General features: G+C 37.5%; 1 protein-coding gene across 2 annotated transcripts in view; it reads left to right on the top strand.

Moving 5' to 3' along the window:
- The window catches only part of LOC124165657 (zwei Ig domain protein zig-8-like), a 313,548-nt gene that overhangs the window by 170,307 nt on the left and 117,664 nt on the right, over positions 1-25,577 (top strand). For both annotated transcript variants that reach the window (XR_006866278.1, XM_046543133.1), the window contains exon 3: positions 2,784-2,890. Coding sequence is in view for 1 of the 2 variants with exons in the window: in XM_046543133.1 (XP_046399089.1) it covers positions 2,784-2,890 (107 nt within the window). In the remaining variant the exon portion in view is untranslated. The remainder of the gene's footprint in view (positions 1-2,783; positions 2,891-25,577) is intronic.

Genomic DNA, 25,577 nt, shown 5'->3' on the forward strand with positions numbered 1-25,577 from the left:
TCTATACATAATCCTTATAACATCCTCAGTTTAGTGTTTTAAGTCAATGAAGACGATTATCCATGCTTTTAATGACGATTTTCAAGACTAATGTTTTTAAAAACTTGAAAAAGCGGCCTCAGTTACCGAGCCTCAGCGTTCCGTGGCGTGCAGCTCAGCCTTGACGCGCGATTGAAAAATCGCTCTTATTTCCTTCGTGGCCAAACTTTTTTTCCCAAGATTTCTAATAAGTACTCTTTAGCAATCTTTACTTTACATTGCGATTCAAATTTTCCGAGTTATATTTTTCGTAAACGAAAGATAATGTCTACTTAATGTCAAATTTCACGTGAAAAACGGGTCGGCCATTTTGCGTAGTACAGGCAGACAGATGAGAGCCAAAATCTTCAAAAGTCATTGAAAGTATAGGCAAAGTACCAGGTCAAAGGAATGTAGCGTTTTTTATTCCTTAAAACTCAAACCAACTCAAAACGACCTGGATAAATACAAAGATTTTTTGAGGAAAAACGATATCTCGCGTGGCATTGAAAAATTGGTCATGTTTGGGCCACTGTATCTCACTAAAGGGTCGTATTTATGTAAAATGGCATATATATCTATATATGGTAATGAGTTATGAGTATTAACGCTAAGTTTCAAGTCTCTATCCCCAAAAAGGTCATTTTGGACTTTATTCCAGTTTTTTCCGATTTCGGACCAGTGTGCGCCGGGTAGGAAGACGATCGGCCGCCGCGGCTGGCGTAAAGGTATTCGGCACACACGTCGACAGCGTGTATTCGGCAAGCTGAAACTACCAGGCCAAGGCATTAGAATGACTTATCGGCTTTGAAAAAGGCATTATTACATGAGTTTCATGATAGCGCTTCCTGTCGGCAGATTGCTGGACCTACTAGCCTCGAAAGCTCTGTAACCTTAACTACTCGACTCGACTCGTAATGCTACTCGAAACGCTCGAGTCGAGTACCAACAACTCGACTCGACTCGATTTTTCGAGTACTCGCGCATTCCGAGATAAGTGTTTTGTTATTACGATTACGTGGCGCGAAAATTCGAATGACTGTTGGAAACGCGGTCGTATATAAATTGGTGGTTTGAAGTACTACTGGAATCGGAATCGATTTTTCACTTTGGCAAGTACTCGTTTTCGATTCCGGTTCTTGGTCGAGAATCGAGGAATCGAACCGACCCATCACTAATCATTACCATTTATTTCTTTCCTCTCTGAATACAATATTCCTATCCAGGGACGCCGACTTAGAAAAAATATTGGGGGGGGGGGCCCAAACCGGGGATCTTTCCCTGGGAAATTTATAAGTATTGAGTTTTTAGTTTTTTAAGTATTTTAGAAGAGTCATATGATCAACATTAGAGCACTGAGAACTCTAATCTCGATATCTGGACACTCCGGGGAAAATCGACAAGCCTGACACTTTTTTCCTCACACCCATAACGAATTATTGAGGGGGCTCGGGCCCCCTCAAGCCCCATGGAGTCGGCGCCACTGTTCCTATCCTCTCCTCAGAGATTACTTTTCCATGTCTAATACGTCTTCCAGTCCTATAAATCGGCTCTGGTGATACTTATTTGCAATTGCCAACGCAGCTTCTCTTCGCTCGCACGTTCATATTCTTCCACTGCAGCGGTCCACTTACTTTTTTTGTAACGCGTTGAACATCATTTCCTCTTTAATTGATATTTTTTTCACGATTTCTCTCGAATGTTCTCTCGCGTCCGTTTCTGTTTTCCTTGTGACTCCTTCCCTTTATCTTTCTCTCCAGCGAAACAATAAGGTCTCTTCTTTTGTAATGTCTCACGTACATCGTACATTCCAGAAAATGAATTGGGTGACACATTAGGCTCACTGAAGGTGCTAAATGTTGTCTCCAATGTTTCATTTTGTTCTTGCTCCATTACTAGTGTTCACATCGCTCCGTTACTACTGCGGCCAATAAAATGCAGAAAATCGCTTTTATGTCTCACATGTGGGAAATATTGGTTATTTATTATAAAAATGTTACTCTCATTGCAATTTAATTTAAAAAGCTAAATGTATATCACTAAATTTGAACTGTGTGTCGAAGTGCGGTGTTCAGTGACTTCCGGAAAACTCACTGAGGTGACCGATCACATTTCGTAAACTCCATTAATTTGACCAACTTTTGGTACTTTTAGTAAAAGGTGCACAATGGCACTACTTTTCCGATAGAGCAAGGCTGTACAAATTTAATACATTTTTAAGGAAAGGATGTATTTTCCCACAAAAATTATAATAGTGACTTTAGTGTGTCACTAATTTTCAATTTGAAGGATTTACAAATTTGTGGATTTTATTTGATAAAGATTATTGTTAGGAATTTTATATATTGACTTACGTACCTAATCTTTGTTATTTCTTATTAGCATCAGTGCCGAGCGTTTATGCTAATTCGCTAAGATTTATCTAGAATTGGCCATAACACCTAAATTGATCATAATGGAATGAAACTCTTTAAATCATAATAATAATAATGCATAAAATCCCAAGATTTAAGCGTGATGCATTGGAATTTTTCCAGATTGAAATAAAAATTTGCAATTTTCCTCGATTTAGAAATTTATTCCAACCTAGGTTTCGAAGTAACTACATCGTCTTCAAGGTACAAAATAGTATCTCAAAATCTGAAAAATAATCATTTAATGTGGCATTAAAAGATTTTCTGTATTCTTCCATTGTTTATCGGACAACAGTTAATGCCATTCCGCTTGAATCTTGAAAATAATCAATGTATTCTTCTTCCTTCCAGCCCTGTCAGAGGAACCCCGCTTCGCGGAGCCCATTCCGAACGTGACGGTGGCCCTCGGTCAGGATGCCTCGCTGCCCTGCGTCGTCGAACACCTCGGCACGTACATGGTAAGCTGTAAATGAAAAATAATAGCCATCTCCGTGCAGCACAAATTGACAACCCTAAAAATGAACCCTAGGAAATCGCTCTTTAGACATATCACCGCTAGAGATTCCAGATAAGATATGTCTCAACGTTGGACAGGATATGGTGAAACCATAAAATCCTTTTGGCTCTAGGAACACTTAGAAACCTTTATAATTTGCACCACTTCAGTTTTTGATTTTTTTGAGAACATTAGACTCTGAATCCACCGCATATTTTTTTATTTAATGGGGTCCAATGACAATTATTATGCTTGCGTGAAAAAATAGGTGGATACCCTGGAAGGATTAATTTGCGGAAGTTACTGTGCTAAAATTTGTTACAACGGAGTCATAATAAAAGGTGTATTAGTGGGTTGCTAAGTTCAGCAGCTTCCTCCTTCATTTTTTGTGAATAAATGGCAATATTCGCTGAACTTATATGAAATATGTACGTATATTTAACTGTATTAAAGGGGTAGTGGAATTATTTTACAGTTTCAAGTCAGTCCACAAAGATTTCCAGCCATTCAATACTAACTACTTGGAAAATAATTAGAGATTGGATACCTAGCATATCACTTTCCTCAGGATCTTGCAGTCAATTAAGAAATATATGGTGACTTCAGTGAAGGTTGTTTAAAAAGAACGCAACTATTAATGCTACCCACATTTTAAACTAATTAGTTTATTCCGGGAAATATTGAAGATTATTTGGCACCAAGATAATACTCTTGAAGCATATGCTAAAGCAAGTCATGAATCATTTACTTTTTCCTTGTCGAAGGAATTGCTAGATATGGGGAGTCATGTTATTTTGTACAGGGGCATAGGAAGCGTGAAGATCGTAATTATTTTTCATTTTTGGAAGGGCTCCATGGTTATGGTTTTACGACATAAAATATAGCTAATGAGCAAAAAAAAAGTGTTACACACTTAAAATGCACATTATTGCCGCTCAACAAAGCAAATGTGTTGCATTTCTTAGTTTCTCGTATTTTTTTCCAATTGGAACGAAATAAGCTGTACTAAAAATTTTAAATGGCCATCATCTTTAACGTTAGCGAACTGCTATTCTCCTCCTTCTTAGCCTAATTGGCCATGCGATTTAATATATAAAATAATAATTAATATTGATGACTTCCCGCTTTTATAATTGCATAGCCTATTAAGCATGTTTGAAATATTCAGTCGTTCAGAAATTTAGGCTTTTGTGAGAAATTTCGCTGGGGAAATATGGAATAATGCTGATAAATATAAAATAATATGGAATAATAATATCAATCGAATTCTACGTATCAGTGCCCATAAATGAGCAAATAATTTGATTTTTACGCTGGGATATATCCCCCTCTCTCCTCGGATCTTTGAGCTCTGAATTATGGCGAAAAACTCGAAACTCCAGTTGAGGACTCTTGAAGAGATATAGTGAGTAATTATTCTGTCAAGAGTGCCCCATATAGTCATGCTTGAAATTCATCGAAACATATCTATAATTTTATGTGGGAGTGCATTCACCATCATGATCTTAAAAATCAGCTAATTTCAAAGTAGGAAAGAAATAATGCTCCCGTAGGAGGTTGAAGTTATAATATAAAGATTTTTGCCTCTTTGAAATTAAGTAAGAGAACGAACTCATTAACAGATTCCCGCATTTTGCCATGAATAGTTTATTTTGGTCTATGAAGGCTACCATCCTTAAATTTATCACATCGTTTAATTCATTGAGGTATGGCGAAGTGGGTCAGTGATTATTTTAGCGGCGCTATTGGGTCTACCTCGGCCCCTCGCACCATTGTCATCAAGCTGAATATTAAACTAGGAGTCCATAGCAGTATATCCAACTTGGAATGGCGTAGTAAAGTTCTAATGGCGAAAAATCCTCCAAACTGGCGCACCAACTGAAATCCTCGACTCTTTAGATCTACTGTTCTTAATAACTTTATATTACCAAATATAAAAACAAATGATTGCCAATCTAAGATAATTTAAAATCATATTTAATTTTATTGCCAAAAACTCAAAAATTCCTTATAAGTTGCAGTTTTTTTCCTTTTCTAATTAAAAGAACTCGACATTTTTAGCCATTCAGAAAATGTACATTTACTAATTATTCATTATATATTTACCAAATAGTTTCCATGATAAGATAATAATGAAAAAGTATTACAGATTTAGGTAATTTTTCCCGGTAAAGTGAGGTAAATGAAACGTAAGTAACTGTGGAATCGCACGCTTTTAGAAATCTATATCCAGAGCCAGAAATACAGAGATAAGACACTAAAATTCGTATTTTAGGAAATAATTTATTGAATCGCATATATGCATTACTGAATGTGTCAAGTTTGTGACGGTCGAAAATATTATTATCTCGGCAGCAATGATTCTGTTAAGAGTTAGGTTGGTAGTCAGCTCAGATCGTAGACATTTTCATCGTAACATTTTAGTCCGAGATGTGTACTTGAATATTGATGGGTCATATTTCGGTCATTTTTCAGCTTGGCATTATCCAGATAGCGCGGTGGTAATATCCCAGAGTAACTCCTGGAGTAATGAGACCCAAGTCCTCCACCCTAGAAAATTAATCTAGCTCACAGAGAGATCGATTTAAAGTTTCAGGTTTTGATATGTGATAGAACCTAATACGCAAAGACTGTATTCTTGGCACCACCAGGTTCTAATTTTAATAAAGTTTTACCGAGAAATCAAGACACTCTTTGGATCAAAACATCACAACATAACTTATTCGACTCCTATTCTTTTTATAAAAATTAAGCTATTAATTAAATCGGAAACACATCAGAAATTTGTATTTTATAGGGTCTAGATGATGATTATCCTTCCTAAAAATTAATAGATACTATAGGAGATTAGTTTGCGGAAATTACTGTGCTTATTCCAATGTATGCTAGAATCATATTTATAATGTAGTCATAACATAAGGTGTTTAAGTAGGGCGGTAAATGCAGCCAACTTATCCTACTCATCGTACTTTTCTGTATTTATCTTTAATAAATTCATGGTTTTAATTATTGCGATTGACATTATTAAATCGTGCTTAAGCTGGCAGCTGATATGAACATTGTTATAAATTACTTTCTGAATTAGGGAAAATTACAAAAATTCTAGAATTACATAATGACCAAATTTGAACACAATGTCAACGAGGAGGGGTGGGTAGTAAAAACCACCATTTTTTAGTGTTTTAACTTTTTAACTGCCGCGTGAAAGATTCAACTGGCTGTAATATTAAGCATGGAGTACGGTGCAATTTTATGAGGTAAGAATATTTCGGCTGTTTGGAGGCAGTGGGATGTACAAGTTTAACCGGACTCGTTTAGTTAGTAGGTATGTATGAAAGAATGTAATCAACTGCGTTTTACATTGGATATATTAGTATGGTATGATCATTCTTCGAACTATTTGTAGTTTCTATTGATCAACACATTAAAACCCAATGTTGAGTCTGTGCTTTGCTGTAAATTTTAATGCTGAAATAGGTGGCTGACACCATAATTATGATTGATGATAAAAATTTCACTTTTTTAAAATGAAAAGTTTTTAAATTTAATTTCTCTCAAGCAGCTCTGAGTTATGAAGGGTCAAAAACAAATCAACCCGAGAAAAATCAAATAATTTTTTATAGAATTCAAAATTTCGCAATGCGCACGTGTTAAATTGAAAATCCTCTCAATTGAATCTCCGTCTTCCTATCATATTTGCCTGCATATGATCTCTATTTTCACACCAATCGGCTCCGTGCATGATAGGCTTTTGAGGATGGTCCTCGATTCTGGACGAGCAAAGAAATAGGGTGAAAAATAGGGGAAGGTGAATAGGTGTCTGCTGGTGACACGGGGCGTGAAAATGGAAAGCTTCCCGTCAAATCGCGCGAGATAATTGCCTGAGGTGACGAGAGAAGTGCTGATGCCTCAGTTATAATCCACCGCTTCCCAGAACCCCGATTAATCCAAAGGAGGGTTCTTCGTTCCAACAAGTAGTGCCTCCCGCCTCCGCACCGACCTCCAGGGCCTTCGAGTGGAAACATTGTTTGGCCGAACACCTTGTTGAGACGACGCCAAAATGGAACCCTTCAACTCCGCGGGGTGTCGGAAGGAGGTTAAGAAGGGGTGATTATCAGGATAGTCGACTGCGAGCTAGTTTCTCTTCTCGATGGGAACTAACATCCCTGATAGCCTACACATACAGCCAAGTTAAAGCATATTTGCAAATTAATTCCACTGAGATTAAAAATCAAATGCAAATTTTTCTCTGCGCAGCTTTTATGCCACTCGACTCAAACTCCGTATTATTTAAAAATATTACTTAGTAATTTCCAGAGAGAAAATTTAAAAGAACCATTAGCGCCCATGTTTTTAGCATCCGTATTGAAAAGCATTAAATCAATTTTGAATTTTTATAATAATCAATTTAAAAAATAATTTTCCGTACTCACATCAAGCAAAGATTTTGATGAAATGCGGATGTATCTAAACCTGCTAAAACCTTCCTCGATTCTCAATTATTGTATATAATTGTACGATTTCAGTAGCTATAAGTGACAAGTAGCCTCCGAATTTAATCAAAATTATTAATCTATGTAGGCAGGGAAAAGTATTTTTCTTTGATCATCATATAAACGTAGGTTCCATCGAAATTAAGATATCTGACTTCAGACACACCCGAGTTCAGGTGGGATAAAATATTAATCAAATCCATTTCCTCGCGAGGACATGAAATGCGAACGTATCGGTAGGGAGCAACAAGTTTTCAAAGCCAGATACGGGCTCAATCTGGTGGAAAGCAGTGGAGCGGGAGGGAAGATTAGCGATGGGAAAGGAGATTCAAAATGATAGGAGGGGAAGGAAACTTGTGGATGAAGGAGAAGAGGGATGAATCTGTGGGGTAAGGGTTGATGCAGGTATGTGACTTGACTTTATTTTTAACCATCTGATAGACGCAACGCAAATCCTACCATGTTCAGCCTCAATTCATTTGTCAGATTAACCTTTAACTACTGGCACGGTTTTTTGAGACGTTAGCACTGGCGTGGGGATATACCATATCCCCAAATTATTTATTTGATTTCTTAATGACTAATGATATTTTTCAAAACCCGCCACGCATTTTTGAAAGTTTAAACTGTTTTTCACAGTTGTAGATTATTAAATTTTGATATTTTCAATGTATAATATTTTTTCATATTTTTAGGAAAAATCTTGCATTTTTTTGTGCAAACGTAAAATCATATTTAATTTTCTCTTCATCCAGATCCTGAGATATCATAATTCAATTATTATAACAAAATTCAAAATGGAGTAATATACACCACTTCACTTCAAAATGGCAATTACTTCAATGTAAAAAAAAACGAGGTTAACGCAACTAGTGGCGCGGGGACATACGGAGTCCCCAGATCACTTTGCACAATGTTTACACTTCACAAGGGTGAGATAGACTGACAAAAACTAATTTGGTGGGAGGGAGGGAGTAGACTTGAAGCTGCGAAGTAGCTAAGCGATGTCGCCAAATCACCCTGGAAGTAAACAACGAATTTACCAGCCTGGGGATCTATCATCACCCGGCGCCAGTAGTTAAGGGTTAAATAATACAATTTTTGTGCAATCTCAGGGGATAACATATAAAACTAAACTTTTCACTAAACTTGTGTATATTTTTGTTTTTAGAATACATTTCCATTTATCATTGCACTTTTGCATTACAAAACTGGAATATATAACATTTTTTTATAAATATTTAACTTGAGCCTTGGCTTCCGGGCGTTCCTCCGCGTTTAGATGTCCATAAGTGACGACAGTTTCTCCAGCCATCCTGCTGGCGTCTTTAGGTCAGAAGTAGTGATGCATAAAATTTACTCCTTAGCATTCCTTATAAAGTCCTATCTAAGATAATATTAAATCGTATTGAAGAATATACATGTGAAATAATTCTAGATCACCAGGCAGGGTTTGTAAAAGGCAGGTCCACAACAAATCAAATATTTATTCTCAAAGAAATTATATCGAAGTACTGGGAGTTTAATAAAGATTTTTTTGCAATATTTATCGATTTCCAAAAAGCATATGACAGTATTAATAGAGAGTGACTGTGGGAAAAGTTGGACAAGTTCGGAATTCCAAAAAAGCTAATAAACCTCGCTAAAACAAGTATGACAGACTCCACATGCTCAGTACGAATAAATGCACGGGTGTCGGAACCTTTCAGGATAAAGGCAGGCGTAAGACAGGGTGATGGACTATCCCCAATCCTATTCAACTCAGCAATAGAAGAAGCTCTTCAAAAAGTAGCAAAAATGGACGAAGGCGTAACAATTGGCTCCAGAATAAATATACTTGCTTTTGCAGACGATGTGGTAATTTTAGCAGAAAATTTAGACGACATACGCCGGCTTACAAAACTTTTCATGGAAGAAACAGCTAATCTAGGACTAAAAGTAAATGATGGAAAAACTAAATATATACACTTTACAAGAAATGAAATGAACAGAAATCAAAATCCTCTCTACATAGACAACCACAATTTTGAAAAAGTGGACTCTTTTAAGTATTTAGGCGTTTTTATTTCAAGAGAAAGCAAAGAAGCAATAGAAATACAAAACAGGCTAAATCTGGCTAACAGATGCTTCTACGCCTGCAACAAACTCATGTCCTCAAAATTACTATCACACACTACTAAAATCAGAATATATAAAACAATCATAAGACCCGTACTGTTATATGGAAGTGAAACTTGGAAACTGGATAAAAAGGAAGAGAGAAAATTAATTGTTTTTGAAAATAAGATCCTTAGGAAAATATATGGACCAATCTCTGAAGGAGGAGAGTGGAGGAGAAAACACAATAGAGAATTAAGAGAGCTATACAAGGATCCAGATGTAGTGTGCGGGTTTAAATGTAGAAGAATTAGATGGGCTGGGCACATTTTGAGAAGAGAGGACACTAATCATTTAAAACAAGTTATAATGAGGAATCCTGAAGGAAGAAGGCCAAGAGGAAGACCAAGGCGAAGGTGGTGGGACCAAGTGAAGGTAGACCTGGAGCGATTAGGAGCGACCGAGGAGGACGCAGGAAATAGAGATAGATGGAAGAGGATTGTTGGTGCGGCCAAATATCTACTTAGATATGTATGGCCCTGGGAGTAAGAGTAAGTATATATGTACCTTGGGGATCAGAGGTCGATTCTGATTGGTTAGAATTCAGGTGGGCTCTGATTCAGAATCGACCAACCCGAATCGACCTCTGATCCCCAAGGTACCTATATAAGACGGCCAAATTTTATGCATCGCTACTTCTGACCATAAGACGCCAGCAGGATGGCTGGAGAAACTGTCGTCACTTATGGACATCTAAACGCGGAGGAACGCCCGGAAGCCAAGACCCATATGAAGAAACGCCGTGTAAACCTCAGATCAAAATATTTAACTTCTTGAAAACATTATCAGGCTGCTTCTTTGACACTCAGCAAGGTAATGCTATTCACAAGGATAAAATATTTCTCAGCCAGTTATAATATTCTCAAACTTCTGTTGTCAGTTACATCATCCCACAGATTAAATTGCGCCTATTAGAGGGTTCATTTAACCTTGCTCGGGAATGGCCAAAATCCGTACTCCTTTGCCAGGGCTATTTTACAGAGTTTAAGGCATTGATATATATTTGTTTTCGACTTTTTTGTCACAATAATCTACGAGGAGGCTGCCTAATGTATCAACTTTATTCAGCGAAGGACGAATATTGTCCATTGGTCAGACCTTCGGACTTGACTCGAACTGCAATACAAATCATAGTAATTGGCCTGCATGCCAAACGATTGCATTCCACATTAATAAATGGATATAAAAATAAATAGATTGGGGTTAAAAATTAAACTTTGAGTTAAAATGTATAAAATTTCCATTAGAAAAACAATTTAAAAGAGTAAAAGATGAATATTAAAAGTATATGGAAGTTCAAATGAATTTACGAAAAATGTATGGTTTAAAAAAACATTCTAGTTAGCGTTTGATCGTGGGAGGGAAGTTAATTAAAGGTAAGGGAAATGGAGTCGCAGAGGCAGTGACGTCCGGGGGGGGGGGGTCCGGACCTCCCCCCGAAATATACAACAGCAATTTTTTTCCTTCATAAAAGAGAAAAATATTGTAAAATCATGAATTTACGAAATATTATTTTTAACAAATTATGACATTTTTCGATTATGAAATGTGTTAAAATTAGTTCAAAACCCCCTACTTAGTACCCAGGTTTTAAAAAATTTTCCCTCCTGGTTTTGGGCCCTGCAAAAAATTCCGGGCTACCCCACTGCTCCTTATGCACTGATACACTATCCTGTATCACATATACGATAGGGGTTAGATGGAATATTGGACTTAGTCCCAATCTCGCCCAATAAAGATGTTTTTTATTATTGTTATTATTACGATTTCTCACACGGTTACAGCCATTATCATTGACTCCTCTTTTCCCCTTCGCAGAATATTCTCTTTTTTTTACACATGGAACCCGCTTTGTCACCTCCACTTCTTCCCCATTTCAAACGTACCCAGGTTTTCAAAAATTTTTCCCCCTATTTTTGCACCCCCCGCGAACAAAATTCCTGGCTACTCCACTGCGCAGAGGCGTGTGTATGGGATCTGCTGAGGAAAACGGAACTCGCTGAACCTCCTCTTCAAGATCCAACTCTCTCACTAGGGCCCAATTCCTCGCTTCTTTCTCCCCCATTCCACCCTAAATAGCATTGGCTCACTCTACCCCGCCCTTTTCTCCTCTCCTCGCACGCTTCTACCATCCGGACCCCATCTTGGCTAATGATCCGGTGAGTAAGGATTAGTTTCATTGCTCTTCTGAGGGTAGGGAGTGAGTTTTTGGAAACTCTCACCCTCTCTCATAGTCAGAGTGAGGGAGAGGGGAAGGTTTAGTCGAAAACACTGCAGGATTGAGGTGGAATTAGGTTTTGGAGGAGAAAATAGGTTTCGTGAAAAAGTTTTAGGAAATAAACTGAATACGACGGATTAATTTCGGCTGGTGACAGCTCATCTGCACTATCTAAGCATATTTAATGCAGGAGAAATGCATTCAAAATATACAAAACATGAAGTATTTACACCACTCGTGAAAAATGAGAAAATATTTGACGTTGATGCATATTGTTGTCTATTAAAGGTAAACATATTGCAGCTCAATTAATTTAATGAAATAGACAATTTCAGCTATTTATTGGAACATCCGAATTTTATCAACATTATTAATCAATATGAGCAGGCACCATTCCCTTACATTAAGTGGCGTTTCATGGAGAAATCGGTGATTTTTCTCCAATCTTGGAGTAGTGATGTAAAACTGTTGGTCTCACTGATTTTTACTCGAACTTAAAATCTCGACCCTTCTACAAAAATCAAAACGTGAACCAAAAGATTGATTGATTGAAAAAATCGAAAGTTCTAAAAAAACACCATTTATGCAAAACTATTTTCATTATTCAGTCGAAAAACTTTCGAAATATAGATTTTAGTAGTGAAAAATATCTACTTAGAATAGATTCTCGAATTATTAGTACTGAAAGTTACTAGTTCACGCATATAAAAGTTTTGGGACAGCTGCTCGAAGCCATTCAGCACCTCTCCAGGAATTATTACCTCCTGATCCCCCTCTATTTCACAACTTAAAAATATAAATTTTTTACCCCAATATTTGCTAATTAATTACAAGCTGGCCCTTGGCTTCAAAGGTGCGTTGATGATTTTCCTTACCTTTCTCTCCCATGAGTCACGTCATTCACACTCCGAAATACTCGTTTTAATCTGTTAATAACCTCGGTGAACTTTGAACACGGCTTCAAAGTTCCCTCACCCCTCATTGGTTTTAACTTCAAAAGTTTCCCTTGCATAACATCCAAGGTCAAGAAATACATCCAGCATTTTATGATGATTTTACCATAAATTTCACTTCAGAGGAGAATGTTTTAATAGGTTTTTCAACAAAATCTTTTCTCTCTGGCCTCTCGTTATGCCGCTGTCTTTCCTGTTACACCTTACTCTTATTTCTTCCGAGCTCTGTGCCTTTATTTCCCGAAACGCATTTATCTGTGACTCCTTGGTCCTCATCCTTTCTATTAGTTATCCTCTTCTCAGTTCATCAGCAATGCATTTGGTTTTTCCTTTTTTATTCTTTACCTTGGCTTAATAACATATCTTTTGTGTCCGCGTCACAAGACGTCTCGCCTCGGGTTTTAGACACATATTTTAGAGGAAAAATAGAAATGTGTCACATTTCAGAAAAAGCCTCTCATGGTAGATGTGTAGTTACCTGGAAAAATGCTGGTCACCAGTGTTTAGTGTAAAAATTCATATTGAATTGAAGAATGAAGAGTTTCATGATGAGGCTTTCATTTTAGTACAGAGGAACTTGCATGTATTGTCGTTAGTGCTAAGTCTCAACCGTTGGGTAGGAGAGAATACATGGATAGATAAATAGATAGGGCTGTATAGAATGTGAAGGAGTGGGAAAACTGTAAGTCTAGAGCCATGAAGTAATGGCTTAAAAAATCCCGCAAGAGATAAATGCGGCACTTATAGGATAAACGCAAGTCTGAGGATTAAAACTTGCATTAATTGAGTTAGTGATTAATAACTTGGGCGTGGTCGTGATATCCCTCATCTGTTTTCTTACTTTCTTAATCTTTCTCATTCATTTCCCAAATCACATTTATCTTCAACTCCTTGTTGCTCGCCCTCTGAAATGGTCAGTCTCTTCTCAAATCATCTGCAAATCCCTGGAGTTTTCACTATCCTCTTCTTCTCTCGTAGCCTTTTTAGGACATTCTCATCCCTCACTATTTCGTAACTTAAAAATACAAATATTTTTCACTCAAACATTTGGTAATTAATTACAAGCTGGGCCTTGAGCTCATAGGTGCGTTGATGATTTTCTTACTGGTACTTTACGCTTGTTTTGCCATTCTTCCCACGCAGTGGCATAAAAAATGGTATGTATGAGGGGATAGATCCCTCCCAAAGCCTCAGAGAAATAAAAAAGTTATCTAAAACTATTGCCTAGTTTATAAATTTTAATAACTGTTCCGCTAAAATCTAAAGTTTTAGTGCCACAATGATGTAAAATGTATACCCAGGCCTATCATTTTTCAAAAATTTTCCCAGATTTTGCCTTGAGGGGGCTATCGCCACTCCAAGCCATTCCCCCCCCCCCTCAAAGCCCCAAAGCATATTCTTAGTTAAGCCACTGTTCCCACGCACATTCATTCCAGCTGAGGAGGTGTTATATATATATTCACCGGCAGCTAAACTTTGCCCGGGTTAAATACCGGGTTGAAATTTGTGGACCGTCGTTTTCGTAATCACCTATCAGGCTCTTCTACGCTCATGCCTAATAAAGAAAACAAGCACCCGCGCGTTTTCATAAGAGTATCAAAAGCATATTTTCACTTGTTAGTGTACTTATTTTATACAGTTTTTGGTTAAAGCTCGTTTTTCTTAAATCTTTTATTTTATTTTTACGAATTTCATTTATAATAGCACCACTTTTGATTCCTTATAGCAGCACATTACAAACGCTTCCAGCCTAGACTTTTTTTGTTGCTACTAACGGTCTGAAGAATTTTATTTCATTCAATGTGGCTGAACCCCAACAAGAGTGAATTTTAGGGCGCGTAAGCTACGGATCGTGGTACGTTGCAAAAGAGAATCGGAAGGACATGTCAGGACAAGAAATAATATTTTGCACACTGTACAGCTTCATTGCCAGATGTTGAAACTATTATTATTATCTTATATTTGAAAAACGTGAATGGTCTACGGTTTTTGGTAGTAGTTGTTAATTATTCTACAATATCAAGTACTTATCCCGTACTGAATAATCGTTTTCTGGTCAGATTATTTTTTTTTTTCGTGACGGTTAGAGAATTTTACTTCCATAAAATATGAAAAAAATATGATGGAAGAAATAATTGCATTCTCTTGAGCCTAAATAAAAACCGTTATTATCAAACTTATTTCACTACAACGTTTTTCCAAGTAATGTGATCAGCGTTTAGTGGAAAAATTCGCTCTTTTCAAGGAAAGAAATTAAAGTCTAGTTTGCGCCGAAAACAAAATATTGTTGCATTTTTAATATATTCAACCCAAAATTTTTGAAACATATGGCCAACATTATTTTTAGTTTTCCTTCTGAATACGCGCGTTTTTTTGAGGAATTAAATTTACCATTATAAAAAAAATTGCCCTAGAAATTCCAACAGGCACTTAAGGGAGAAAACGTGAAACAATTTGCGGGTTAAGAATGCCATTGGGAGATACAGTACAGTAGGCAAGAAGGGAAGCGAGGGAAATTGAGATTGACTTCGGGGCCTATAAGGTATCTTAAGAAAGAGCCACGGGACGAGGCTGAGCTATAAAATCAGAAAGACGGATAAGTCATTGAGGAAATGAGAAGGTCCTATGAGGAAATGGATTTCGCGGACAAATGATAGAGAAGATCATTGTAGAATGGAGGAATAAAGAGTAGGAAAGGACATTTACAAGAATATACTACTTGCATTATGAGCGATTAATTCACGGTAGTTTACACCTCGGTTGTGCTTTCACATTTGTAATGAGTTTGATTTTACTGCCGGCCAAAGAGTAACATAGCTTATTAATTTAAAAGATAAATTTTCTATCATCATCGAGTGAACCATTAAATTGTTTAAGTTTACTGTTAATCCTTCTGAGTGCATTTGATTATCTCCGGAATCCAATTAACGCCATGGAAGAATTTGGGGCTTGAAATGCTAACGAGATCTGGATGGTGTAAAGGAACCACAAATCTTCTTTAGCATTGAGTAAGGTAGGGAGGAATAGAGAAGTAGACTAAAGAAGGAAGGTTTTAGGTCGTACATGAAGGACTCTGGAGTGGGAAAACTTGAAGGACAGAGAAAAAGGAGTAGACAAAAATGTGATGAAGTCTCTCCGAGGAAATTGTTGTGTGAGACAAATGAAAAGTTTGGTCCTATTTCAGGAGGGAGAGAGGTAGAAATGTGAGAGAATTTAGCAAGAGTGAATGGTGGGAAGGATCGGGACAGGGTAATGAGAGGACCTTGCTGCAGTCATTTTCCATACTAGCTATTTTATCATGTATGACATAGAAAACCTCTTCCTACCATATGGCATAAATGAATATTGAAAGACACAAAACTATTTTATAGTATACTAAAAAAACAGCCTTTAATTCTCTTTCACGGGTAAGCCACCCATAAGGCCGTTAAAACTAATTAAAATTAGTATTGTAAAGACATATTGTCGCTATACTATGGAGATACTTTCATACTATTGGGAAAATAATTCTTTAAAATATGCCGATAATTGGCATTAACTACCTTCTCTACGGTTTACTCTTGGTAAAGAGTAAAATACTGGTTTAAAAATCATATTATAACATTTTTTCGTGTCTTCTCATTCTTACTTTCTGTCACACGGCTATACGACGACTTCTACGGTAGATTTGAAATAACTGCAAGACTTGAAGATGAATTTAGCACCTTAGAGCCATTATCCTATCCCTATTCTCCCATGTAAATAGGTATTGTCTCCATACTATGCAAAGAGATGTCCTCTCCAAAGTATGGAGACAATTATGACAAGATACTATGAAGCTTCTAATTTAATTTTGGTTATTTACATAAACCATCCAATTGGAATAAGCAAAGCTTAGCATTAATTACCAAGAGTTTGGCGATGAGAGGAGATGGAATTTTGTAGGAATGAATTGTGTGGGAAGAGAAGGATTGGGAAGGTTCGAAGCAAGGGCTGCGGTCGGATGGAGATAAGAGAGCCGGCGACGGTGAGGAGGTGGGCCTCTCCCGTTTTTATAACGCTGAGACGGGGTGCGACGCAGAGGCCTCGGTAAACTGAGCAGGAGAAGACTGGTGTGAGGTCGGGAGATGTGTGAAGAAGGAGTGGGGTGTGCGAAATGAGGGAAGACATTAAAGGCCGCGAAGGAATGAAGGGCTTCCCCTGGATAACGAGACAAGTGTCGTCCCTGTGCAGAAGCGGAGAAGAGGAGGGTGACTCACGCGCCTCGAATGTCTCGTATTTAACGCTTGCACAAAGCATGTAATAATCTGTGTATTGTACAAATATAAAAGTATGATGTATTCAATATTGCTTTGGTTCTCCTGGAACAGATTAAAGATAAGCCACGCTTTTAATCTCTCATGTTAAGTTTTACATATCATAATGACAAATTAAAATTGAGAAATTGAATATTTCTTTGGTTTTACACCTGGTTAGTTCCTCCATTTCTCCTTTCAACGTTTCAATGTGCCACTTGCACATCATTGTGTCGGAAGGAGATATGGAGAAGTGTGAAACCCGAGTAACATTCACTTCCATTGTCCGCTGGGAAAAACACACATTACAAAATTGAGAAAAATTATAAAATGCCGAAGGCAGTTCCTATTGATTTCAATTCTTGTCTTACAATGCAGATGAAAGAGGTGGCTCGATATACATAAAGTACAGTGCCGATATTAAGCAAAATTAAGGATGCAAAAAATATTAATTTTTAAGATGCTCCACAAAAAATTGTCCACGGAACGGAAGAAGAAAGAGGAGGAAAACACGAGTGAAAACTGGGTTTACGTGACTGTAATTGCGTGGATGATTCTTCTTAGCTAGTAGGTAACACTTACATTGCATGCCAATCCTCGACCCTTCGTGCGGTCTCAATTTGTTAGTTCCATGAAATTTCGACAGCAAATCTTGCTCAAATATGCAACGAAAGGGAAGAGAGCGAGGAAGCTACAGCTCTCCCTGTAGCTTTGAAAGATGTTGGTGGCAGTTTGCATGGCCTTCTCCAGAAAACAACCCCCTACAGCAATCATTAATATGATAAATTTTAAGTTCCTAAGTATGGAATTTTGACCTCCTGTACTTTATGCCAACCCCTTGCATGCCTCACCTGCCATTTGCTGACTGCTCAGGTATACCACGATATGAAACCATCCAACCCTAGTCCGAGTCTACGTAGCCAAACTTCATTAATCTTACGGCAATTGGTGATCTTTCGACGAAGGGAAGATTATGGAGTCAACTTTCGCATGATTTGAAATTTATTACTAGAGTTTTGTCTTCATTCTATCACTTTCGGAATAATTCACGGATAATTTTTATGTTTCAGTAGCTTTTATTTAAAATAGTGTGGTAGTTCTATTGTTAATAATTTGGTTAAATATCTCTGGTATGTCCTGTTATATTTCTATCGTAAGGAAATTCTATATTCGATATTATACCCTTTATTTTCTATCAAGTCCCCGCGGTGTAATTCAGTGTAATTCGTCATTTACCGCCAGCACCAAGTCTCAAAGGTATCTATCCTTTTCTGATCAGATTTTCAAATGGTCAATGTTTATGATCTTCTGGGTAACTTCTGTCTTCCAATCCGAATATTTTCAGCATTATGGTCTTGGAGCAACCATTTTGTCAAATTCGTCATCCTAACCTGGGCTCTACTAGGCTTGTTGTTAATTTTTCTTCTTCCATTACAAGTGATGGTGCCGCTGGAGAATGAGGATAATTCCTCTAGTATTCATATTTCTCCTTTGAAATTTTATGCTAATTTGCTGCAAATTAAGGTGCAATTCCTACCACTTTCCCTTATCACTCTCCATCTTCTCCCGACCACGTTCCATAAAGTCCCTAATTCTCTATTCTATTTATTCTCGGGCCGCCGCTATCCACACCTCTAGACACGATACATCGCTGCAAACTGGGCGCTCTCCTTTTCATCTCCTCGCCTTTCTCTGGCATCTCTCCACCCTTTAACGGCCCTTCTCGCCTCTTACCACGGCCGTAATTTTCCCGTTTCTTAATTAAGAAAAAGATTATTCCCCACGTTTGTTTCGAAATTAAAGTCACCAAAGCTCTTTTCTCAAGCTTTACTGTTTACGGCGGTTATCCAGCCTCTTTTCTCTTCCCCTTTCCTTCACCTCATCCATTCTCTTCTTATATTACCCCTCTCATTCTCCTCACTCATCGCTGCCCTAAACTCTAAATGCGCCAATGCTGCAGTTGGCTGAAATGGAGGTGGATGCGAATAAGTGATTAGCATACCGCCTCAATTCTGCCAAATTGCCCTCCTCTTCTTTGAACCATTTGGAAATTTTCTCTTTCTTCCAAGGCATCTACTATCGGCGCTAATAAGATAGAACGCTGAACTTTTAGCGTTTGTTTGAAATTCTTCCGGAGCTCCAAAGGGCCGTGTAATATATCGTTCTACTCGCCTTTTATTGGATTACAACAATAAATCATTAAGCAGTGTATCAACGTAAGTGTTTCGATTCTACGGTTGAAAGAGTGAAGAAGAACCCCCCAAAATTATGAGAATTGGTAAATGTTTGTTTTCTTCATCTCGTCATGGGCAAATTATTTGAAAAGTACACTTCATTGTTTTTTATAAAGAGAAAATTATCTTTGCGTGACAAATAGCTTTTTAAAATTAAATTTTACAAATTCTTTGATTGTTTTAAATGGCCGAAAGGTAGATTTTCATTTCCGAGCTGTAGAGAAGTACATGAATATCGAAGTTACGTATGCTATATGGGAAATATATTTCCAAACTTTTCATGTGAGGAAATGCTCATATTGCTCCTCTTACTTAAAATAAACCACGAAGACGAAAGTTACCATTTTGGTAAAGTGAATTGCCGTGGGGCGATATGGCGTTAGGAGCCTTTTCTCACCCGTAGTCCCCCTTTAAATTGCTCATCATTTTAAGGAATCCACACAAATCACAACGAGAACACACCTTATTTCTCAAAAAAGCTAGGCGATCATTTCTGGTGGCTTAAGAATTTCTTATTATTGGCTTTTGACCAAGTTTGCATCCAAGTGAATCCTTGGGTCTGATTATTGTTTCCTTGCGTTTAAATCCATGACTCTGGCATATTATCCATGACTATAATCCATGACTTCAATGGAAAAAGCCCATTTTTTCTGTCAAGTAATTCGTTCCTAATCTTACATTTAGTTAAGAGCTTTGTTTTATAACTTTAAACGTTCCTACTCCAATTATCTTTTTTGTCTCACGATGAACAATTTTTTAGAAAAGAGCTTGCAAGGAACAATTGAATAGCAGCCATAAATTAACTAGGAACCAATATTTTGAGTACGCAGAATATTTTTCAGTCTATCTGTGGTTTATATTACTGATTAATTAAATTTTATTAAATAGTTATTCTACAGTTTCAAAATCGTTTTTATAGTTTCTGAAAAAAACTATGAAGAATTGGCGAATCTATTCATTGGAGGGTATAAAACTTACATTCATTTATCCTTATTCAAAATTGAAAATTTTCACTCAGGATTTCCTTTGAGTATATATTTTCAAATTTGAGATGCTTGAAATGCTGTATAAAACTTTTTTTTAAATTTATGAATGAAAATATGTAAAAATGTTTTAATCACCTCCAACAATGTATCCTTGCTACATATTTCTTGCTATCTAAGTGGTTCCGCTAGATTCATATTGTGGCCTAATATGCCTCTTGGCCTATCAAATAATGCCTAATGTGCTCTTATCTTGCCCTTCAGAGGCTGATGATACCGCGGAATTCGGGACATCGATCCTTCCTTGTTTCCCTTCTCTTCTTCATCCGCTCTCGCGCGAGTCTTATGACTGTCTCCATCTGTCCTCCCCCTCGCTGGCATTTATCGCTGTGAAGATGTTTTCCCCTCAGCCTCCTGTGTTACGCCTGTCCCCGAGTTTCCGCACCGCCGGATATCTTTATAAAATGTTGCTGCCTTCCTTTTTCAGCCTATCCCTCACTACCACCAACATCCCTTCCTTCACATTTTCCACCCCATTCTCCTCATCTTTCTTACCTCTCATTGTATTGTTTCAGTCCTTTCTCCCAAGTTTGCCTTCTCTTTCGAGAAGCGCATTTTCCAGAAGCGTAAAGAATATTATAGAATATAGAGAAAAAGAACTAAAGGGAAAAATTTAAAAAAAGGAGAGACTATGAAGAATCAGCAATTTAAATTTTTAGAAGGTCCGAAATATAATTTCATTTTCCTGCCACTCAAAAACGAAAATATTTACTCCGGGTTTTCTTTGATCAAAGATTTTCATACGTGAGATATTTGAAATGCTGCATGTTTGCCCTCAACATATAAGATGATAGTACATATAAAAATAAATAAAATATGATCAGAGTAAATAGACAAATAGGATGACTCATCTCGTACTCTGCGACGGCATCATCGTCTACTGATGACGCTTTCCCAGTGAATAGCTTAAGCTGTATAAGCAGCAGCTTATTTTGATGGTTTTGGTTTTCTTCTAGTTCAAGGAATTTGATTTTTAGTTTCTGAATTTGAATTGTTTACGCAATGATTTTATTTGCCTTTAACTCACCTTGAATAGAAAGTATGGAATATGAGAAAAATTTGGTAAATTTTCATTGTGACATTATATTGATTTATAGTGTGTAAAAGCGAGAAAACTACCACACGCCGATAAATTAATGTCCTCAATATGGTGGTGCAGTGAGATGGTAATCACATTTAAAATGGCTTAAATGCAATGATTAGTCTGAAAAAAGATTTTACCCAACTAGCAATCGGTTCTATGTTGAGCGTTGAGAGTCGTTGCATTCAGATATATTATCGCTATTCATTGCAAATGTAGGCATTACTCTCAGGCCTCAGCAAAACTCAATGAATACAATCGATATTAAGGGGTTTCATATTCATATAAGCATATGAGAGCGGATTCTCTCCATGCATCCAATTATACCGCTATTTTTTAAATTTCATCGTAAAAATATCCAAACATAGTATATAAAGATAGGACTTATAGTATGTATATGAGCCTAAAATGTCGTTTACAATTCAAGCTTAGTCGACTCTAAGGTAATTTTCATTCAGCTAGCATAAATTATCTTCTGTCGCAGTACGTGCTTGTAGCTCTGAAATGCAAATATTTCTGCATACATTAGATATCAACTCGAAAAAATGCAGGAAGTTGCGTAAATTTCATTGATTTACTGCTAATATTTTATAATGAACTTTATTACGATTTCTGGTTTTAGAAATTCTAGTTTCTAGTCCAACATTAGGATGAATTGCACGAATAATATTCATAGATAAGAGTCAAAGCAAAGCCATGCCGAAAAATGCAGCTATTTGAATGTTATATTAAAATCGTATCGAATGAAAAGCTAATTTTCTAAATAAGAAAAGATTTTGAAATTATTATGTCGATTATTCATTACTTTTTTGCCTGGACAAGATCATTGAAACCATCGCTCGGGTCTGGCAATGCATGCGCGATATTGTCTCCCTCAGCAGTTACGTCATCACATGGCTTCCAATCGGTTCGCTCAGTCGGCAGAGCTCGATGCGCTTAGGATTTTGAAGGTTTCTATACATCGGGGGATGAATCACATTCGCTTCAATTGGGAGTGGTCCACGTCAGTGTACCGGTGCGTGCACTGCCGAATTCGATCTGCTCTATAAAGTCCGCGCTGGCGAATGGATTGAACCCGTCCGTGACACGCTTGTCGCCATGTTGCATTCATCATTCCCTCTGGCACTCACTCACAAAACCACTCTAGCGTTTGTATCTCTGTGTCGATGGTGGCGCCACGCAGAGGGAATGATGGGATTCCCCGAGCGTGTCATTACCTCCGCCCTTTTGCGCGAAAAACTCGAGTATACTCTCCTGTATTGCACGGCTCCCGACAACTGTTGCCCTCGTACCAAATCTCACACCTCCTATTTCCCAACGCTGCGTATTTTACAAATACGCACTACCCTGCAAGCTGCCTTAATAGGCAGTGAAAAATACAATGAAAAACTCAAACTAAATTAAATGTACCATTTATTAAACTTCTTTACTTTTAGTGGGAAAAACGAATGGCCATGCCTATCCATTTAGCGAAATATTTCTCTTAATTTATCGCTGCTATCGCATTTGGAAGCATAGTGGGGTTCCAATACAATGAAATTAAAATATCTACATTCAAAAGGGTGGTTTTCTATATTTTTTATTGCCTAAATCGAAAAATTATTACTCCTGGAGAACGTATTTCACGCATTTATATTTTTAAATGACGATCTTTTTTTCGCGATTAAATGAAAAGTGAAGATTTTCAAGCGCGCGAAAACGCGACTGCTAAGAGTAAGCATGAATGCTGGGAAAAGCCCTTGCGACGTCATTCTGGTTCCCGCAGTACCCTGTCAACAGGTAACGCTTGGCTAAAGTAAAGATTATTAATACCCTATCAAACGAAGGAAATTTTTCGACCATGGGCAATTTTAATAGGTGATTATTAAGAGGTTTCCCTGAGCTCTGTGCCTCATGCATGCATTGGTAATCTCAGACGATGTAAAACTCCTAACTACTCGCATAGTATTTAGGCCCCTGTGACGTCACGTGGAGGAGTATCGCATGGCCGCCAATCTGGCCTTTTTCAAAAGAGGTTAAAATTGACCATTAACATTCGTCTAAACTGGGATTACTAAAGCCAAATAATTTTTATATTATGAATACACTAATGGTGGGTAACGAATCGTAATCAATGCCTTTCGTTTTCTTTGATGAAGGAAACTACCCTATTACTCAAGCTGCCTAAGCTTAGCGTGCAGATACTATTTATTACAACCACTCCAACTTTTTCACTTATCTGGCTGCATTTCAAATATGCAGAAAGCGCATGGGATCTGGTGCAGAAATAAATCCACGGGCTAGATAAAATACTGAGGAAAGCTTCGTGATTCATCAGAAGCTACGACGTCCAAACCGAGAACGCTAAACAGATTTCACTGGCATTTTATTGAAATCAAACAGAGACTTCGAATCTACACATTAGGCTTAGATTTATCGAGCAATAAGTAAAGATCAACAACCTTTCAACTAATCAATTCTTTGGTCAATTCCATTCTGCTAGCATAAATTATCTTTTGCCACAGTACGTTGATTACTTATAGCTCGGATATGCCAATATTTCTGCATAAATTCGCTATCAACTCTAAAATAATGCAGTAAGGTGTGTACATTCTATTGATTTATTGCTCATATATTATGTTAAACGTTATTATGATTTCCGATAATAACTAATGAATCAGATTAAAACCGCTCTATATTTTTAGGAGCGACAAAAACGATAAAATAAAAGATATATTTTACCGAACGGGTTTGTATTAAAAATCATTTGCCTTCAAAAACAGAGGACTTCAAAGAATGATGTAGCCTTCACCTTGCCAATGCACACCCTGAGCCTTAATAGGTGGCTTCTATCGACGTCTTCTTGCCAAACACGGTGCTTTCTTCTCATAAATGACGTGACTTGAATTCATTTTTAGTAGCTAAAAAGCCGATTCATTTAAAACATTATACTAAATTAATGGATCAGAGTAATAATTCGTGGAAATTTCGGAAGTTTAACATGGTAAATGAAACTACTTTATACTTTATTAAGGATCTCGATCGCCTTCCCACAAGAAAGAACCTCAACTTGGCTCTCCCCTTAAAGATGACGCTTCGATATTGAAATCGATAGGACAACTTGGATGAAGAGTCAAAAGTTCACTTTGCTCGCCTAATTTGCCTGAAAACTTGCCTAATAGATTTCTTTTTTGCCAATAAGGCACATTTTTGAGAATCCAATAATTAAATCGATGGAGTACCGTTCGTATAGAGTTTACTTCGAAATTCATGGAAGTGTCGGCGGCGGTGGTAAGTGAGGTTAATTTCTCACACAAGCCTCGTTAACTTGGGTTGAACAGTAGATACAAGCAGGAGAACAAGGGAGGATTATGCTCGTCTCTGGGAGGCCGTTACAGGCCGAGGCTTGGGTGGCTGGAGACCCTAAGAGGTAGAGCGGTAACTAGACGGTCTTGCCACATAATCGCACCTCGGAAATACCCTACGTTGCCTGCGCCACCGCGCCGCCGGCGACATCTACGGCGTCGGGCTGCCATGTCCGTTCATCTGTTCGGGGAAGGGTGGTGAATGAGCTGAAGCCTTTAATCGTGAAATGGAAAGCAAACACTATTTTATTAGACGCTCTGATGTAATGAATAATACCAATTACAATCTGAATTGTTTTTTGTTTTCCCAATCTTAAAGAATTTCCGTGGTTAGTGCTGCTTGTTTATCTTTTATACGTCGTAGCATACAAATTGTGCCACCAAAAACAAACCCTGAAATATTTCAGAATGAAGGAAAACATCTTTTTGCTAGCTGACAATGAAACCAATAGTTACAAGTGTGAGTAACTAATGAAAAAATGGGAGAGAGTAATAATCGTGGAGTTGTGTGAAATACTTGGTGGCGTGCAGAAGATTAGTGAGGCGTGCTTGAAAATGGGGAATCAATTTAGGTCTAGTTGTTACATCTGGTGTGATTTAGCACCAGTTAGGGAGGAGTTACTGGTGTAGCGGCATTTTGTGTCATTCGAAGTGGCTGAAAACAAAAAGTATGTAGGTGTGTGTGGCCTGTATCATGCAAGCCTGAAGAGAAGTTAAATAATTGTTTGTTTATTTTTTCGTTAATTACGAGTAGCAGTATGAGATGTGTATTTTATATATTTTGCAAGTTTTCAACTGATTAGCTTGAAGAGGAGTTAATAAATTATGTGAAGGAATTTAGGCAGTTAGAGG

The sequence above is a fragment of the Ischnura elegans genome, chromosome 9 (genome assembly GCF_921293095.1).
Source record: "Ischnura elegans chromosome 9, ioIscEleg1.1, whole genome shotgun sequence".
NCBI classification, from domain to species: Eukaryota; Metazoa; Arthropoda; class Insecta; order Odonata; family Coenagrionidae; genus Ischnura; species Ischnura elegans.